The sequence below is a fragment of the Ipomoea nil genome, unplaced genomic scaffold, assembly GCF_001879475.1.
Source record: "Ipomoea nil cultivar Tokyo-kokei standard unplaced genomic scaffold, Asagao_1.1 scaffold1572, whole genome shotgun sequence".
NCBI lineage: Eukaryota > Viridiplantae > Streptophyta > Magnoliopsida > Solanales > Convolvulaceae > Ipomoea > Ipomoea nil.
In genome coordinates, this window is record NW_017618000.1 from 530,430 (window position 1) to 550,070 (window position 19,641).

The 19,641-nt window shown below is 35.9% G+C and overlaps 2 protein-coding genes across 2 annotated transcripts; one reads left to right on the top strand and one right to left on the bottom strand.

Moving 5' to 3' along the window:
- The first annotated feature begins 6,867 nt into the window (after window positions 1-6,867).
- Window positions 6,868-11,919, top strand: LOC109190162 (auxin response factor 2-like). The gene is made up of 15 exons (XM_019340607.1): window positions 6,868-7,193; window positions 7,300-7,415; window positions 7,619-7,714; window positions 7,874-7,930; window positions 8,015-8,170; window positions 8,267-8,351; window positions 8,699-8,789; window positions 8,892-9,056; window positions 9,152-9,271; window positions 9,373-9,448; window positions 9,538-9,709; window positions 9,802-10,745; window positions 10,835-11,025; window positions 11,129-11,349; window positions 11,500-11,919. The coding sequence occupies exons 1-14, from the start codon at window positions 7,112-7,114 to the stop codon at window positions 11,307-11,309; spliced, it is 2,532 nt and encodes an 843-aa protein (XP_019196152.1). The 5' UTR covers window positions 6,868-7,111; the 3' UTR covers window positions 11,310-11,349; window positions 11,500-11,919.
- Window positions 11,920-12,106: 187 nt separating this feature from the next.
- Window positions 12,107-15,080, bottom strand: LOC109190163 (transcription factor ICE1-like). Its single transcript, XM_019340608.1, has 4 exons — window positions 13,786-15,080; window positions 12,954-13,175; window positions 12,700-12,870; window positions 12,107-12,469 (listed from the first exon to the last, which is right to left on the bottom strand). Exons 1-4 carry the CDS (start codon window positions 14,899-14,901, stop codon window positions 12,389-12,391), a joined length of 1,590 nt encoding a protein of 529 aa, XP_019196153.1. The 5' UTR covers window positions 14,902-15,080; the 3' UTR covers window positions 12,107-12,388.
- Window positions 15,081-19,641: the final 4,561 nt, after the last annotated feature.

The following is a 19,641-nucleotide window of genomic DNA, read 5'->3' on the forward strand; positions in this document are numbered from 1 at the left end:
TCTTTCAATTGTATATATTTATATAAAGTCAAAGTTATTATCTTTTGAATTTTTTTTTTTGAATAAGTTATCTTTTGAATCTTCCATCCTAAAAGAATATGAATGTCATACTATAATTATTCTATGAATACATTGTCTTCTATTTAGTTAACTCAAACCTTATTTGTTGTAGCACAAGTGCACAACTTTTAATTTTCTCAAATTAAATAGTTAACATAATAACAACAATTGAGGTCTCAATTATATACACAAGGAAAACTTATGAATTCATATGTTATAACTTAATTGCATAACTCTTTAATTATTATGGAGTATTTCAAAACACCAGTAAGCATATTAAAATCATGTCATTTTTAACAAAAAAAAAAAAAAAGAAGAAGTTAAGTTTTACTGATTCATTAATATCGCATTAAGAAGACTTAATTTATTTTAAAATGAAAATTGTTAGGACATTATTTTTATTCTCGATTATAACTATGTACAACAATACTCATATTTAGTGGAATAAAAAAACTTTCTGCATGAAAAAGGAGGGTTTTTCTTAAGGAAAAACTCTCAATGTCTCTAGGGTTAGGTGACATTTTTTGGTAAGTTTCCCTGCGGCCAGTACTGACCTTAGCCGTGGAGGACGAGGCGGTGGCTTCAGCGACCGTCGGTGAGGGGCACTCGGGGCCAGCAGACGGTGGAGGGAGAGTGGTAAAGCGTTTCAAGCCTCTTAAACATTCCTTTGTGGAGACGACGGCTGATCATCCCATGCTGGGAGGAAAAACCTTACGGAGAGAAGACGAACCCAACTGGTTCGACAATGAGATTCTGGTGGAATCTGACAAGGAAGACGATGATAAAGTTGTTGAGGAAGGCATACCGGTGGTGAAATTCTCTAAGGAACTCAGGGCAGAGTGGATCAAGCCATGGAAGAATACCCTGATTGTCAAATTTATGGGCAAGTCTGTTGCCCTCTCGCTCTTTCAACAAAGAATGCTACGCATATGGAATCCGGAGGGCCAAGCGGACTTTATTGACGTTGGCTCCGGTTGGTTTATCGTGCGGTTTCAAAACTAGAAAGACTGCCTGCATGTGTTGGTTGATGCCCCATGGAAGCTCTTCGATCAGTACGTTGTTGCGCAGCGTTGGAGACCAAATTTTGATCCTGAAACAACCAAGGTCGAAAGGATGGCAGTTTGGGTTCGTTTACCAGGTCTACCGATGGAGTTCTTCAGAGAGGAGGTGATCAAGGAGATCTTGAATAATGTAGGAACTCCTCTAAAGTTAGATACTACAACGTTGGGAGTGGAGCGAGGAAAGTTTGGGAGGGCTGTAGTAGAGATCGACTTGGCAAAACCTGTGGTTGCAATGGTGATGGTCGAGGATCGCCTCCAACGTGTTGAGTTCGAAGGTTTACATGTTATATGCTTTGGGTGTGGGGTGGTTGGTCACCGCTCAACTGCATGCCCAAAAAACCATATCAATTGTGAGGGGGTGTGTGACACCCCAGAAATTATTCCTATAAACCCAAATTAATTCCTTAAATTTTCCTAAGGATGGATTTAATCCTCTTATTTACATTTTCAATTCTTTTATAATTTTGCCCTGAACCTAGTTAAGGGATTTATTTGGACCCAAATCCCTTAACCTTTTAAATAGAGTCAATAGGTTGGACCTTTATTTAATAAGCCTTTGGATCTTAGACTTTATTTAAAAGAAGGGTACGTTCTTTCTAGCCTTTATGATGAAAGTAGGAGGCCCACAATTGTCATTTCAGATTTTCTTAGCTTGAGACCCAAGCTACAACCTAAAGACACTCACTCTTGAACCCCTACACTTAGTAAAAAACACTCTCAAACATTTCAGCCTCACCACAACACTCTCACACACCATTTCCCCTCCTTCCACCCAACAAAAATATTCTTCATTTCCCCAACCAAGAAGACTAACAAGATTTCACCTTTCTCTATCACCAAGCATAGGAAGGGTAAGTATTAGGTGTTTATAGTCTTATTTCATGGTTTTACATCTCTATCATCTAAGTATTTTCCTTTGTGTGTTGGGTTTGGGTTTATGATGAAGATAACATTGACGAGGACTTGCAAGAGTGATCTTGGAGGGTTCGGAAGGTTTGCTAAGCTAAGAAGGTAACCCCATGTCCAACAAAACCTATTTTCCTTGCATAAATGTATTTCTTGATGATCATGTGTGGTGTGATGCATATTCTTGTGATTAGCTATTGTAGATCTTGTATTTAGGGTTATGTGATGCTATTTGATGAGCTATTTCTTCTATTCAAGTCCTATTTGTTGTGGATGTGAGTATTGATGAGTTTGGAGTTGGATTTCACATTCTTGGCATTTTTCCCCCGAAATCCTTTTTGCTTCAGGACCGCATACCAGCAGGTACTTCGGGCGGGCATCAGTGTACCCGCCTAAAGCACCCGCCGGTGCATTGTGTTTTCAGCAGGGGTTTGGCGGGTGGTTAAGGACTCGCCGGAACCACCCGCTGGTACGGTGTGGAATTTTGGCGGGACCTTTTCCATCCGCTGGAACCACCCACTAGTACCGATGTTGTTGGCTTCTGTTTTGTTGTATCCCCGAGTATTTGCGTGTATTTATTGATGTTTCGTAAGTCTAGAGCGGAGTATTATGAACCCTATGATTAAGTTATGAGTCTTGAATCGTGGTTATAATCCAATATTGTTATTCGTTGGATTTTGATGAAGTCTATGATATTCATATGAACCCTTGGTATCACCTGGTTGGCTTGCATGCTAGTAATGTTGTTTCTTAGTACTAGTATGTGATTTCCTTGTGATAACCTTCGCTTGCTTCTTGATTGAATTGATAACTTGTGCTTATCCATTCGTTGTGATCTCTTGTTGGAATCCTTTGTTATAGAAATATTGCCTTTGGATTATCTTCTTCGTATCTCTTTCTTGAATTCCTTCCACTTGAATCTATTGTTGTGAGCTTGTACATCATTGTACCTTATCTTGATTATTCTTTGATTGAGCTATTGTTTGAGCTTATCCGTTGTTGTACACATTTCTTGTGGAATTTATACATTTGCTTTGTATCTTTAGATTCCTTGTGTATTGAACTCTTGTGGTGATGATTGAGTTGGTATGATGGACAGTTGGGACTTTTCTTACCGGGATTCAAGATAATGGTATTATTGAATCGGGACTCAGTCCTTACGGAATTATTGAATCGGGTCTTTGACCCCGCGGTATTATTGAATCGGGTCCTCTGACCCCGCAGAAACCATAATCGGGTCTTAGTGACCCCGCGAAAATCTCAATCGGGTCTATGACCCAACGAAATCCATGCTAGGGTGTTTGACCCCGCGGTACTTATTAATTTGAGGTCCCTCATACTGATCCACTATGAGTCGAGTCATTGCGATGACTCCGCGGTGAATGACTTGGTTTGGCTATGTCCTTTGAGGATTTGGAACCTTGTCGGTGATTGATTATGTAATGTAATGAGTATTATCCCTTTTGTTGATGATCGTGATTACCCTATCTTGCTTGTTATCCTTATTCCATTGTCATTGTCTTGTTGGATTGATTCTATTGATATTCTTGTGTGTTGATTGGTATTCTCGAGTACATGCCTCGAAGAGTCGAGTATTGTTTCTATTCCTCATGATTTATAAAACTAGTGTTGCTTAGTGATATACTTATGTATTCCCAAGTTTCAAAATGGTTTTATCTATAAAGTATATGAATATGTATTTCAATGCGTTGGAGTTGGGTTGCTTAGCATTATCGCTAACGGTTGTCTAACCTTATGTTTTCAGGTGCAGTTAGTGACCTGAGAGCGCGTTAGATGGACCCCCGGTTTAGACTAGCTTATCTTTCTAGTTCTAGATGTTCTGGCGTGTGAGCCATTTTGGATAATGACAACTTTGGATTTGTAGTTAACTTTGTTTTAGCCTGGACATCTAGATTGATGGCCTAGATGTGGCATGACATCCCCTTACACCAATGTTAGCTTCCGCAGTTTTATATTATGATGGTTAGACTTTATCTTATTTCCTAAGTTTGAATGCTTAAAAATTAAAATTATGTTTAGTTTTGGGGGTGTTACAGGGTGGTCGTTACTTCGGAAAGTACCCGTGCGGAGGAGACTTCTGATTTCATGCATGTGGAACAACCCAAGCAGCCTACTCCGATCGAATGACATGGAGCATGGATGATTGTTAATCACAAGAATAGGCACATTGCTCCGGCCAATTCGAGACAGAAACAGAACTCTGAAGGCAAATCCCAACCCTAGAGTAGTCACTCCAGTGGTCGTAAGACGGCAACCAAGCAGAATGGTAACCAATTCGAAGTCCTTCAAGACCCGGAGGAAGCAGCCGCGGCGGGGCATGGCTCAGGCAAAGATGGGCGCGCGCCGTCGTCGTCGAGATCGTCGTAGTTGGTAAAACTTAAAGTGCGTGAATTTTGTGCTTAAGGTGCGTGAGATTTGTGCTTAATGTGCGCGAGTTTTGTGCTTAATGTGCGTGAGTTTGTGCTTAATGTGAGCCATTTTAAAATCTTAGGTGCGTGTGTTTTGTGCTTAATGTGCTTTGTTCTGTGTTTAAAGTGCGTGATTTATGTACTTAAGATGAGCGATTTGTGTTCTTAATGTGCTATGTTTGTGTGCTTAATGTGTATGGTGATTTGTGTACTTAAGGTGCGTCCAACCGCACAACCGCACGGGAAACCATTACCGCACCTGAACCCTTCCCTATATATATATATATATGGTAAATCGATTTATTCACCACCTACAAGTGCCTCACCAATAGACTCTCTATTATTTTTCTAGTCTCAAATAAGTCTATTTTGAGAATCAAATTTTCATTATCTCATTATCCGTTTTGAGTGTACAATATATTAATTTCATTATCTCACTTTGAAGAACTCGAATTCACGTTGACCCGACCCAATTGGAAGCAGACCCCACAAATATATAATAGATACTCCCTAGATGGGCACTCAGCTAGGAACGATGTAGGCAGTCAGAAAGAGGCGCCGAAGGCACTTACCAATTCGAGGGAAATGGCCCCTTACTGATCTGACGATCGCATGGAACCCAGGCGGTTCACCAGTCGACTTGGTTGGGCGACTAGACTAGGCAGTCGGTGTGTCCCCGACCGAGTGCGCGCTCTAGAGGCGGTTAAAAGCAAATTCAACGGAGATTCTTTCCTTGCACGTCAAGTAACTTTCTGTTTCACATTAACAGTGCCGAATTTTGGACTGTGCAAGTTGGGCTACCGCACAGGGCCCCAAATTTTAGAGGCCCAATATTTCATTTTTACCTAGCTAGTTTAGAAATAAAAATTAAAAAGTTTTCAATTAAATTGAAAAGGCTTCATGAATAAATGGTAGAAACATGTGTTTATTGTATTTCAAGTTGGAGGTTCAAGGTTTAAAACTTGCATGTTCCTCTAGCTTTGGTTATTTCTATAATTTTTTAATCCTTTTGCATTTCGAGTTTACGCACACTATTATTATTATTATTATTATTATTATTATTATTATTATTATTATTATAATATTTTTATAATTGTAATTTATTCCATAATACTATTATTATTATTATTGTAATTTATTTTTTTTAATCCTTTTGCATTGCTAGTTTGCGCACACTATTATTATTATTATTATTATTATTATTATTATTATTATTATTATTATTTATTCCATAATACTATTATTATTATTATTATTGTAATTTATTCCATAATGTCTTTTGGTTTTTTCTTTGCGCACAGTAACATTTTACCACCTTATTATTATTAGAAAAAATTACTGTATTAGTTTTAAAGATTTTGATTTTGGTAGAGCCTCATTTATTTACCTGAACAGGGCTTCAAAAATCTAAAAACCTGCCCTGCACATTAAGATGGTACCTTAGCAGTTTTAGAAGCTTTCTTAAGTTTATTTTAGTTAATTTCTCACTTCTTGCATTCTTCAAGGCCATAGTCCTTGTATAAATGCTCTCATGTAGTCACATTGTAAGGAATTCGAAATTTAATACAAGCACCATCACTCTGTCTTATTTTTCTCTCATATATTATCTCTTTTACTTATATTTTACGGTATTGTTGGCCTGTCAATCGGTTGTCCATAAGCAGTAAAACTAACAAAATATATAAATAAATAAATGTTTGTGTGTGCGCGCTCACGCGTGTAAACTAAACGATACAATGTACTATATATGAATGTCCTATTTTTTGAAAGAGATAATAAATGTAGAATTATACACACAATTTTTTTTAATTACATATATACTCTTATTATTTTTTCAGTTTAAAAATGTTATATTCTTACGTATGATATTGATATCTATCAAATTTCTATAATATCATAAAATTTCATTTTATTTATCAAATTTTGTGGATGCCATTGTAGCGTACGGTATGATTGTAGGAAATGAGAGATGTTTACCAGGTTGTTGGGTAACCAATGATCGTAGTCTAAACTTAACCATGGTTAAAAGGAAGAATGGGACCAACCCCAAACCCCATCCTGCCCTGCCCGTAATTAGCAAGACAGGCCCACTTCCCCGTAAAAGCCACAACAGCTTTACGCTTAACGTCGTAGACAAACGGCGTAAGATGCTAACCCAATGGCTTCACGGCAGCGCCTAACGCCCGTCTCCTGACGCTCTAATTCCCCGCCTTTATTAGTTGTCCGCTTGTCCCCCCCAGCGCCTTCTTCTCCACTGGCTACTCCCGGTCGCCGGAAATTCCTACCGGCTACTCCCCGTTGCCAAACGGGGTTAGAATCTTACCGCGGTTGAAAATATTTTTGTTGTGTTTTTACCGTTTTGACCCCTCTGAGTATTGAAAGGGTCTCTCTTTTCTTCTCCCCTGGTCCTAACGCTACAAAAGTACAAAGCCCATCCTGTGGGAGACACAGAAAATCGTTGATGTAGAGAGAGAGAGAGAGAGAGAGAGAGAGAGAGAGAGTAGAGTGAGAAAGTGGTTGAATCTTGATTTTCCGTTTGATTGAAGTGATTCTGGCCTTTCTCCGGCTGAGAATCGGTTCTGGAGAAGCTGCGTTTGGAGGATGAGAGATCTGTTGTAGTCTGATAAAGTGTATTTGTGTGTGTTCTGTTCGGAAATGACTACTTCGGAGGTCTCAATCAAAGGTTACGCTGAGCAGAATGATGTCGGAGCTCGCGGCGTCTCCTGCGCCGGAAAAGGTAAATCTAGCGCCTTCTGTTTTGTTTGTTTGTTTGTTTATTGTTTTGATGTTTATGTTGATTTTAGTTGTGAACTCAATTGACTCTTTTCTTTTGGGGGGTTTAGTGGATTCTGAAGCGGCGTTGTACACGGAGCTATGGCGGGCTTGTGCCGGGCCGCTGGTCACCGTGCCACGAGAGGGGGAACTGGTTTACTATTTCCCGCAAGGTCATATTGAACAGGTTTGTTTTACAACTGTGTAAAGCGTTTAAACGAGCTCAGGTTCTTTACATCTTCTTCTAGTTCTCCTCATAATCTCTCTTATTTCACTTTTGGTTTTTGCATTTTATCTCTAGTTTTTGTGTTTATTACTCTTTTTCTGTTGTTACTTTTGAGCAATATTTTGAGATTTGGTTTTTGTGAATTTAATGGGTTTGTTTGGTAGGTTGAGGCATCAACAAATCAAGTAGCAGATCAGCAGATGCCTATGTATCATCTTCCTTCGAAGATCCTCTGTCGCGTGGTTAATGTCCACTTGAAGGTAATTGTTAGTCAATACTGATCTATTGGTTTTATCCTAAGGGCATTTATAATTATTGTTTAATTTTGTAAAATTCTAGTTTGTTGTGCTGTGCTATTAAACCCAGTACCTTTTAATTAGTGTGTCCTATGAAAAATTCATGTTTTTGTGAATGTTCAGGCTGAGCCAGATACAGATGAGGTTTATGCTCAAGTAACTCTGATGCCAGTACCAGATGTAAGTTCACTCATTGTTGAAGGCAGCTGTGTCAATATGTGATATTTGTATGGTTATGTTGTAATTGGTGTGATTTAATGGCAGCATGATGAGAATGCAGTGAAGAAGGAAAACATGCCCCCTCCTCCACCACGCTTTCATGTGCACTCTTTCTGTAAGACACTTACAGCCTCAGATACTAGCACCCATGGTGGATTTTCTGTGCTGAGGCGACATGCTGATGAATGTCTCCCCCCACTGGTTAGAAGGATTTCTTTATTTTACAATCTCGGTATCTTTATATCTCTCTCAGATGTCAGTGACTTAAGCTGCTACTCAATCTTTGGTTTGTTATAGGACATGTCCCGGCAGCCTCCAACCCAGGAGTTGGTGGCCAAGGATTTGCATGGAAACGAGTGGCGCTTCAGACATATATTTCGGGGTATAATTCCCCTTATGTTCTTAATAATATCTTGCCTGATTGTATGATATATGGACTAAGTATGATTCACATCAAACATTTATCATCCATTCAATTAATTCAGTCCGGTGCAAACACAACTGCTACTAGTGTAAATATGGAAATAGAAATTCTTATCAAGTTGGTTCACAAGATACCAGGATCACATTAAATGCTAAGTATGGAGTATCATTGAACAGATTTCTTATGTTCGTCTATATACAGAGTACTATGTAGTATATATACTAAAAGCTATTTTTGGCTGTCACTTGCAACCTGGTTAGTTCTCTACTTGCCTTTTTAAAACTTAAGCTGCCAACTTAATTCAGGCCAACCACGGAGGCATCTCCTTCAAAGCGGTTGGAGTGTGTTTGTTAGTTCGAAAAGGCTTGTTGCTGGGGATGCTTTCATATTTTTACGGTTAGTGACCTTTTTTTTTTTTTTTTTTTTAATGATTTTATATTTTTTCCTGTTGCTTTCATAGACCAGGCATCTAATACTATTAACATTTTCTATTTTCAGAGGTGAGAATGGGGATCTTCGTGTTGGGGTTAGACGTGCCATGAGACATCAGGGCAATGCACCATCTTCTGTTATATCCAGTCATAGCATGCATCTTGGTGTACTTGCAACGGCATGGCATGCCATTCAGACTAAAACCATCTTTACAGTATATTACAAACCTAGGTATGTGATAGAAGATTCTATTTCTTGTTTCTGCAGTTGCATGAACCATGGTTACTAACTAGTGTGTTCATTTATGAATTGTGTGTGTATGACAGGACGAGTCCTGCTGAATTTATTATTCCATATGACCAGTATATGGAGTCTGAAAAAAGCAACTACACTATAGGGATGAGGTTTAAAATGAGGTTTGAAGGAGAAGAAGCTCCAGAGCAGAGGTATGTGTAATTTTAGGACTATTGCTGGTCGGAGGTTTCTTCTTTCTTTGAATTCTAGACTAATAATTAACTTTTTGTGTTATGTGTGGGTAATCTTGTAGGTTTACTGGTACTATTGTTGGTATTGAAGATGGTGATCCACAGAGGTGGCCAGAATCAAAATGGAGATGTCTCAAGGTAATAATATGTCACATCTTTTGGTGTATTGTTGCTTGTGCCTTTTATTTTTATTCTAAACAAAGTGTATTCTGTGCCTTAACTTTAAGGTGCGTTGGGATGAAACTTCTTCTGTTCCTAGGCCAGACCGAGTCTCACCTTGGAATATAGAGCCAGCTCTTACTCCCCCTGCTCTCAATCCCCTTCCTGTCCCAAGGCCAAAAAGGCCTCGATCAAATAACCTGCCTTCTTCTCCTGATTCATCTGTTCTAACAAGAGAAGGTAGTTTGCTCTTCTGTGCACAACCATTTTTTGACATCTCCTCCCTTTTGGCTCTTGATTAATTGAGTTTCATGTACTGTGATTTACTATAGGTTCATCTAAACTATGTGCAGACCCTTCACCTGCCAGTGGGTTCTCAAGGGTCTTGCACAGTCAGGAATTATCGACTTTGAGGGGCACCTTTGCAGAGAGTAATGAGTCGAATTCCTCTGAAAAGCCAATGGTATGGCCACCATCTTTGGAGGATGAAAAGATTGATGTTCTTTCTGAGTCACGTAGATGTGGTTCAGATAAATGGCTGCCTTTAGGGAGACCCGAACCATCGTTTACAGATCTATTATCAGGTTTTGGGACACAAATGAATTCTTCCTGTGGCTTCTCTTTACAACCCCGGGATCAAACATCAGCTACTGTTAGTTTGACAAAGCGACAAAAACAATATCAGGAAGGGAGCTTACTAGGAAAGCCATGGTCTATTGTACCTTCTGGTCTATCGCTTAATTTGATGGATTCGGGCATTAAATCACATGGTCAGGGTTCTGAAGCTCCTTATCAACCTAGGGGAGACTCCAGGTATGGTGGTCACATAGAGTGTTCCATGCCACCTGGTCATAATGTTGAGAATCAGCAAGGGAACTGGTTGGGGCGTCAACCAGTACCGTACCTGCAAATGCCTGCTCATGCACGAGAGAGAATGCTCAACCCAATGCTGATGCAACAGCATGAGGCTGCTATGAAACCAAAAGAGGGAAACTGCAAACTCTTTGGGATACCCCTCATAAGCAACTCTGCTACCACTGATACTGAAATTTTACACAAAAATACCACAATTGAGTCAGGTCACCTGCATATTGGTATACAATCTCATCACTCCCATGTGGTTGAATCTGATCAAAGGTTGGAGCAATCAAATGGCTCTAAAGTGGTAGACGATGGGGTAACTGGCAATGAGGAGGAAAAAATATTTCATATTCAACCTGCTGATAAAGATAGGGAGAGAAAAGTTCATAGTGGCTCAACAAGGAGTTGCACCAAGGTTCTAAAATGATTTTCTTGCATGTTTTTCCTATTGATATTTCATTGAACTTAAAATGATGTATTGAAAAATGTATCTTCTGAGTACAGGTTCATAAGCAGGGCACTGCACTTGGTAGGTCTGTGGATCTTACCAAGTTCAACAATTATGATGAATTGCTTGCTGAACTGGACAAGCTGTTTGATTTTAATGGTGAACTTAAGGCAATGAATAAGAATTGGATGGTTGTATACACTGATGATGAGGGTGATATGATGCTCGTGGGGGATGATCCATGGCAGTAAGAACTTCTTTCTGTATTCCTAAGTACAGAAACTAAGAAAGACAACTTACTTCCCCTTTGTTGTTTCTTCATTTTAATCTCATTTGTTGTGTTGGAACAGAGAATTCTGCGGAATGGTTCGCAAAATCTACATCTACACGAAGGAAGAGGTACAACGGATGAACCCAGGGACTCTGAATTCAAAAGACGAGGATACATCATCAGTTGCAGAAGGATTGGACACTGGAGAAGTGAAGAAGATTTCACAGATTCCTTCAGCATCCAGTGCTGAGGAATGTTAACTTTTCCTTGAAGCTATATATATTTATAGCCAAATTATAGGTAAAGTATAAGAAGAATATGATTAGTTTATGTCATGTGTTTTTTAATGTTCCCCTTGCCAAGTGTTTAAGAGAATGAATATATGATTTAAACAGAAAGTGAAAGATGAGGTTGTCTACAGAAACTGAGTGACTTTGTTAATGGGCACAGGTTATTTGAAGCAGGGAGAAGACCATTGTCCATACAGCTGTTGATTTTTTTTGGGATACTTGAATGTCGTAAGATGCATATGAGAGGTCCCTTTTAACTTCAGGTGGCAGGGGGTCTCTCTCAATATATAGCACAGAACAGCACGTATTCTATAACTTGCAATTTTGGACCCCTTTCTTGGAGCCGACATATGGTGCACTATTTATATACATAGTATATGCACATATCTATATATATATTATCCACTAGGCATAACCTTGCTTGAAATTTCCACTTTGTACATAGATGAAATGCGCCTGTTCTTTCAGCTTGAATGTAGGCAAGTAGTAGTTAATTCTTGGGCTTATATTGAATTGATGATGAATGATGATTGATTATGTGTTGATACTTTGGAAGTTAATGTATATAGTTATGGATGAATGCATTATTGTCTTCCCCTGTGAAGTATTGTGGGTAGGAGGATGCAACATGCAAGCAAGATGGCTAACTATTGCAAATTGCAAATCTCAACACCACATGTGATTCAGGTTGAATGGTTTTTTTCTTTAATTTGTCCTTAATGGATTGCTTCTTCAGATTGAAAATACAACAGCAGCAAAAGGTGTTCTAATTAACTCAGAATGTAAACAACATAGAATTAGAAATCAACACTCAGAGTCTGCAAAACAATTACTTGTTTCTTACAAATGAAGAAAATGCTTGAAGCTAAGCAGCGAAGATGAACTAGGGCATGCCTAGGGGAAGGGAAATGGTAAAGTAGATCATGTATATCTGATTTGTTGGTGCAGATAGATAAATATTGGCATTGGCTGCCAATCAGGAAGAGCAGAAAACTGTCTGTCGACTTGACTTGGATAAACATCAGGCATTGAACAACAAGTTGAGCAGCTTAGATCATCCCCTGGAAGCCAGCAGAATCCAGAAGTATAGCTCTGATTCGATCGGGATGGATATCACCTTCCTTGTATTGCTGCTCATATTATATAATATACAGAAATGAATTCGGGTCAATTCTCATTCCTTTATGATTGAATCAAACTTAGAAGGATAAATCTAAACTAGGTTTCATGTATAGTTATTCATTCCAGTGAAGTATTCTAAAGTTGGTGAGTCGAAAAAAAACAAAATGAGATGTAGAATAATAAGTTTGTTGCAGCTAGCTTGGGTGTGGTTTATTGTTGGGGGAAAAAGAAATGATACCTCTGCTCGGAAGATATCCATGGCAAAGCCATTGAAGCAGCTGATAACAGCCTGTTGGACATCCAGGCCAAGGTTATCGAGAGCCCTGATTGTTGAGAGTAAGAGGCCAGGCTTACGGCTGCAAAACATATGGATGTTCACAGCTCTTCCTTCTTTTACCCTCACTTCAACCTACAATATAATAATGCAACCAATATTATATTTTCTAAACTTGAAATGAAGGTGACTTGAAATGAAGAGATAGGTAGCATTACTCTTGCGGGGGGTTGTGGAGTTGGACTAGGCAGCGGGCTTGGAGAGATTTCTTGTTTGATGCGGGAGGTTAGGGAAGACGCAGCAGTAGCAGTAGCAGTAGTTGGTGTCAAAGGGTAGAAGGGAGTGGTGGGAGAGTCGAGTTCATTTTGGAGGTCATTGATCTTCTGCACAAGCTCCTTCAAGTATTCAATCGCATCCCCCAAGATTGAAGCCCTGTCCATCTGCACATATAATAATCCACATCAATTCAAACACCCTTCCCTTTCCTTTCCTTTACTAAACACTCTCTCTCATCTGCTACCTATTTTTGTACCAACTCCAGATTCCAGATTCCAGATTCAATTCTCACTCCATACCGTGCAAAAGGGCAAATCAGAATAATGAGCTCAACTACTCACTCCATAACAAGTAGTACAAGAAAAAAAATAAATAAAAATTGTGCTCAATAATTACTCCGATCCGCAATAAATGGATAAATTGAATTCATAGAGAGAGATGTGGTTTTACTCTAGTAGCTTTCAAATTAATATCTGCCCATGCTCCAAAATTTAAGATGCATTTCAAAAATACTTCATACACTCCTCGTGACTCTATTTAATGCTATCATAAACACACCATTTTGAACAATAACTAAAACACTACACAAAATTGCAAAGGAATCAAAGGGCGGGAATTGAAGGTGCTAAAACATGTATGTATACAAATTCATATATAGTAATATGATATGATATGATATGGTGCAAGCAATATATATATATAATAAAAGGGATGGGAAGATTTGGTACGGTGCAAATATAATATAATATAATTAAAAGAAAGAAAGTTTGTTACCTTGCTAATCTTGGGGACAACAGACCTGAGCATGTAAAGCCTATCATTGAGCTTCTTGCGGCGGCGCCTTTCCGCCATGAGATTCTTAGCAGGAAGCCCCCCACCAGCCTGCTTCTTCTTCCCTTTCTCATCTCCACCACCAGTCTTAACGCTCTCATCGTCGTCATTACAATTATTCAGCAGCAGCAGCTCATCTGAATCATCATAGTTGAAGTTGGAGGACCTGATGGTGTCTAATTTCCTCACTTCATCACCATTGTTTTCCTTCCTCTTCAAATCAACTTCCACCTTCTTATCAACATCCCCATTGCACCTAATTCCACCACTACAACTACCCACAACCTCCAAATTATTATTCTTCCTCAGAGCAGCCCTCTTTTGAAACAGAGTGGGTTGTGCACCAATTGACCCAAAATTATCAAGTGGTTTTAACAGTTTAGACCTATTCAGATTATTAAGGAACAAAACATTATTATTATTATTATTGTCATTGAAGGCCTCTCCAAACCCTAATGGACCACCACCACCACCACTTTGCAGCAAATTGGGATTCTCATCTGAGCTAAATTCACCAAACCCACCACCCAAAATCCCTCCTGTCCCTCTGCTCAAACCATGATTTTGGAGAAACCCATTTTCACACCCCAACTCAAACCCACCACTTTCCAACGGATTATTCATCATCATCATGCTATTGTTGGTTTTGGGAGCCAAGAAATAGTGTACCTGAGACTGAGACTGAGACTCGAGGCTGTTCAAGGCTGTTGTCGGAGCAGAAGATGGAGAACAGGAAGAGGTTGACTCCACTGGGTGCAAGAACAGGCCGCCGGCGTTGCTCTGATGATGATCAGCTTCGCCGAAAGAAATAATGTCGCCGTGGCTTTGCATGGCGGCGAGGCTATGGTGGCTGGGCATGTACCACCCCACATCTTCTCCTTCCAGCAACGACTTGAACATAGCCACCCCACTCATTTCCATTCCTCCTCCTTTCCCCGGGCCCTCCAATCCCCCATTTATGGAGTTGTTGTTGTTTTGTGCCCAAGAACCCGCGCCTTGTTCATCATCGTCTCCCTCTTTCCTGTCCATCCACACCATGCCATCCACTCTTGACACCATTTTTTTCCCTTGGTTTCTTTATTTCCAAGGATTCGATCTCTACCTGTTTCCCTTCAATTTGCTGTGCTGTTGTCACAACAATTAAGGATTTGGAAAGGCCGGCCGGGAACAGATCAGAAAGCCAGGGAAAAAAGAGAGAGCAATGGCGTTTTGTAGTTTTGTGCTCAAACATCATATGGCTTTATAGGCAGCGTCATACCTTAAACTTCGAACGTTACATGTTGCTGCCATTTCATTATTTCTAGTTTTTAGTTTCTACCGACATGCAGCAATATACATATATTTTCACTTTTTTTTAATGAAAAAAACATTTTACCGCTCCTAATTTTTCCGTATAATCATTGGATGCTATAAATTGACTGGCCAACAATTTTTTTTTAGAAAAAGATTAATGTATCCAATCAAATAATGTCATGTCAGGAGTTAGGGGTGAATACCATTAATTTTTTATTTATAGAAAAGTTGGCACTCATATTTTTAAAGTGCGTTCCTTCTAAGTGAAGAATACAACTTGAAGTCTTGCGGTTATCAAACAACTCAATATATCAAATTCTGAGTTTCGCTAGCTTTATTGTGGATAGAATTAAATATGAATAAATTACTTAGATACTATTTACTTCAACCATTAAAATGCCAAGGTTTTAAAAATATTAATATCACATTTGATCCTTGATCGAGACAAAAGCTATATTTGGTAAATAGCTGTTAGCTATTTGGGTTAGAGGGTATAACTAGTTGATAACAGTAGCTGATTGTAAAAAGTGTTTGGTAAATTAGTTGTTAGCTGTTTGATATAATTTTTTTTTTAAAGTTAATTGAAAAAGTTGTTTTGAGCAGCTTTTTGAATTTTAGGATTCTGAAGTTACAAAAAACTGATTAACCAAACACTTAAATATATATATATTGATTTTTTAACCAAGTTAAAAAGCTAATAGTTGCCAAATTAACTGATAACCTAACTATTTTACCAAATAGGCATCAAATCAAAAATATCTAAAATGTCTCAGTTGTTACTAAATTTTACCCCTTTTAGATGATGGCATTTAAGATGTTTGCGCTGAATTGGATAGATTAAGAAAAGTTAAGGGATCAATAGTAAAATTATTTTAAACTTTGATAGTTTTAGTCAAAAGTTAAATTATGTTACTGCATTTTATTTTTTATAGAGTGAATAATAAATTGGATTTAAATTTTATTTAGATAGTTCTTTTATGAGTGTGTGACAGCATGAATCTTATTAGTATAATGGGTTAAATCATGTTTTATGAGCACATTATTTGTCATGTTTACTGTAGTCTGCATCATTACATTCCGTTGTAAAACAACGTTTATCCCAGCGATATGATATCTTAGTAATTAAGCTCTTACTACTTGCTTAATTGTTAATTAGTTTTTTCTTTTTAGTAATTTTTATCTCACTTGAATTAATGCTCAAAAGTTCATTACTTTGTTAATTAATGTATAATGTGTAGTAAAACAAAAAGATTAACAAAAAAACATTTATATATTGTCAAATTTTATACTTCGATTAAAAAAAATGTTATGTTATTTAATAAGAATATAACATTGTCTTCGTGGGGACGATTCTAGGGATAACTAAAGTTCGATAGATTCTTACAAGTGACAATTCTTTGACCACTATTAGTTCTTTTTTTTTTTTTGTAATGACCACTATTAGTTCTTTGATTTGGTTAAAAATCAATATAACTGTTTGGTTAATTAGCTTTTTGAAACTCCAAAATGCTAAAATTTAAAAAGCTGCTCAAAGCAACTTTTTCAATTAATTTTTTTTTAAAAAAAAATTATACCAAACAACTATTAGCTAATTTACCAAACACTTTTCTACAATCAGCTAATGTTATTAACTAGTTATACCCTCTAATTAACCCAATCAGTTAACAGCTAACAACCATTTATCAAACAGGGCCATTATGAATCTCACACAATTTTTGTGCTAATAAGAAACCTTTTTTTATACTCAATTAAACACAAATATCATTTTTCAATATCAACATCAAATTCAAGTTGCTTATCTGTATTCAATCAAAGTGCCAATATTTTTATTAAAAAAAAAAAAACTAAAGTTAACTTTTTTTTTTTTTAATAAAAATTTAAATTCATTATTTTTTTAGAAAAAATTGGATTAGATTTTATTTGAAATATTTTATGTGTGTGGCATCACGAATCTTTCAAGTGCATAATTAATTGTTGGGTCATATTTTATGAGCATGTAACTTATCATGCTTATTGCTTATTATGATATATACAACACGATAAAATGTAAGTTATCTTACGATACTTTAATAATGTATTACCACTTAATTATTAATTTAACCTTTTTTGAGTTAATGTTTTGAAATTTAGTACCTTTAAGGAGCTAGCAACCATGATGGCTTAAAAAAAAAGTAATATATGAATATATTTTCTTACAAATGTAATTATTAGGAATGGCTTCCCGTACGGTTGTGCGTTTGGACGCATCTTAAGCACTAAAATGACGCACATTAAGTATAAACTTCGCGCATCTTAGTTAACATTGACGCACCGTAAAACGGACGGCGAAAGGCTCATAATAGTTCATGGTTTACAAAAAAAAAGAAAGAATATAACATTGATTTTTTTTTTTGAAGATAAAAGAATATAACATTGTTGTTATTTGATAATATACAATCTTTTTTAAAAATTAAGTAATTTACAATTTTGATAATGATTAATAAATAATAAGTTATTTAATTGTTGTTGGCTTTATATATTTATATCTTTTAAAGTTAAAAAAAAAAATTAGTTGCTTCAAAAAATGATTTAGTTCTTAGATAGCTTTTTTTTTTTTTTTTTTTTTGGGTGGTTCAAAACAGTTCTTAGATAGCTATTGGTTGTGCTTATCTTCAAAATTTTATTGGATTGCAAAAATAAATGTAAGATATATTCAATAATAGTACATATTTTGCCTGAGATAATCTTATACAAGACTTATTCAAAAAAAAAAAAAATACATTTTCACAAAAAGATATTTTATGAATCTCACACAATTTTGTGCTAATAAGAAACTTTTTTATTTTATTTTATTTTATATTTTTATATATTTTTTATTTTTTTTAACTCAATTAAACACAAATATCATTTTTCAATATCAACATCAAATTCAAGTTGCTTATATGTATTCAATCAAAGTGCCAATATTTTTATTTAAAAAAAAACTAAAGTTAAATTTTTTATTTTTAATAAAAAATTAAATTCATTATTTTTTAGAAGAAATTGGATTAGATTTTATTTGAAATATTTTATGTGTGTGGCATCACGAATCTTTCAAGTGCATAATTAATTGTATGTTGGGTCATGTTTTATGAACATGTAAATTATCATGCTTATTATGACATATACAACGCGGTAAAATGTACGTTATCTTACGATACTTTAATAATGTATCACTACTTAATTATTAATTTTACCTTTTTTGAGTTAATGTTTTGAAACTTAGTACCTTTAAGTAGCTAGCAATTACGATGGCTTTAAAAAAAAAAAGTAATATATGAATATATTTTCTTACAAATTAAGAAAAAAATGGAGAATTTACTGATATATAAATTATATTAATCCAAAAAGGGAAAACAAGTTTCATGTGAAGACTTAAAATTCTCTGTTCATACTTCATAGCGCCAAGTCCCTAGTTATTGTCATAATAATCCGTGTGGGGCCCAATCCCAAATAACAATTTCATAATGCATTTCGCGAATTATACTATGTATTATGGTCCACTTGTTGCAAGGTGGAAAGTTGATAAATATAATGTTCATATTTATTATATTGATGAAGTTTATTTTTAATGTATTAAATATTTATTATTTTTAAATAATATATTAAAATAAATTTATTAAAAATAAAATTTTAACATACAAGGTGTATTCAATTATGATTTTTGTATATTTTTAAAGACTTTTAAAATGATAAATTTTAATAAACCTTGATTGACTTTCATAGAGTCATTCAAAATTTTTTAAAATACTGTGTAAGACTCTATAAAAATCTATATAAAAAACATTCATAAACTTTTATCAACATTTTTATTTTTAAAAAATCTACAAAAATCATTGAAATTATAAATTAAATACATCCTTACAAACTTTCAATGATTTTTATTCTTATCATTTATAATTTTCTTACTATATTTTAATAATTAAAAATGTTATTTTTTCCTCGAATTAATCTTTTGTTGGGACATAGAAAACATAGAATGTTTTCTTTGTTATGTCAACCCTGGAAAAGGGCAATTCAATGCTAATTGATTTACGGTAATTTTAATACTATTGTAATACTTGCCCACAATAATGTGGAAATACTTGATTAATTGAATCAACGACTACTCTTATAATTTATTGAATTTAGGTATAAAGTTTGTAAAATTTAAATAGGAGAAAAATAGAGTTTAAATAGAGAGAGAAAATATTCAGAGTCGGTAAAAAGAAAATTTTGAAATATTGGGATTAATGGTTGGATTTTAACTATTTATATTTGAGAAAGAAAAATCTACAAAAGTCTTAAAATTGAAAAGTACAAAAATTCATAACTTTTTGAATACCGCATGACTTATAAAGACTATTTAAAAGTCTTAATCAAATATCACCCGACTTTTAAAGACTTTCTAAACATCTTGATTGAATATAATACGGCTTGACTTTTAAAGACTCCCTAAAAGTTTGAATTAAATACCTCCAAACTTTTAAAGTTCATAAAAATCTTTAA

What these genes read in the sequence shown, in the direction of transcription:
- LOC109190162 (XM_019340607.1), top strand. Translation starts at nt 7,112, where the DNA reads ATGACTACTTCGGAGGTCTCAATCAAAGGTTACGCTGAGCAGAATGAT. An exon ending in CTCTGATGCCAGTACCAGAT is followed by an intron (nt 7,931 to 8,014) that starts GTAAGTTCACTC and finishes ATTTAATGGCAG; the next exon opens with CATGATGAGAATGCAGTGAA. An exon ending in GAAGAAGCTCCAGAGCAGAG is followed by an intron (nt 9,272 to 9,372) that starts GTATGTGTAATT and finishes GTAATCTTGTAG; the next exon opens with GTTTACTGGTACTATTGTTG.
- LOC109190163 (XM_019340608.1), bottom strand. Translation starts at nt 14,901, where the DNA reads ATGGTGTCAAGAGTGGATGGCATGGTGTGGATGGACAGGAAAGAGGGA. An exon ending in TTGTCCCCAAGATTAGCAAG is followed by an intron (nt 13,176 to 13,785) that starts GTAACAAACTTT and finishes TTATATGTGCAG; the next exon opens with ATGGACAGGGCTTCAATCTT. An exon ending in TGGATATCTTCCGAGCAGAG is followed by an intron (nt 12,470 to 12,699) that starts GTATCATTTCTT and finishes TAATATGAGCAG; the next exon opens with CAATACAAGGAAGGTGATAT.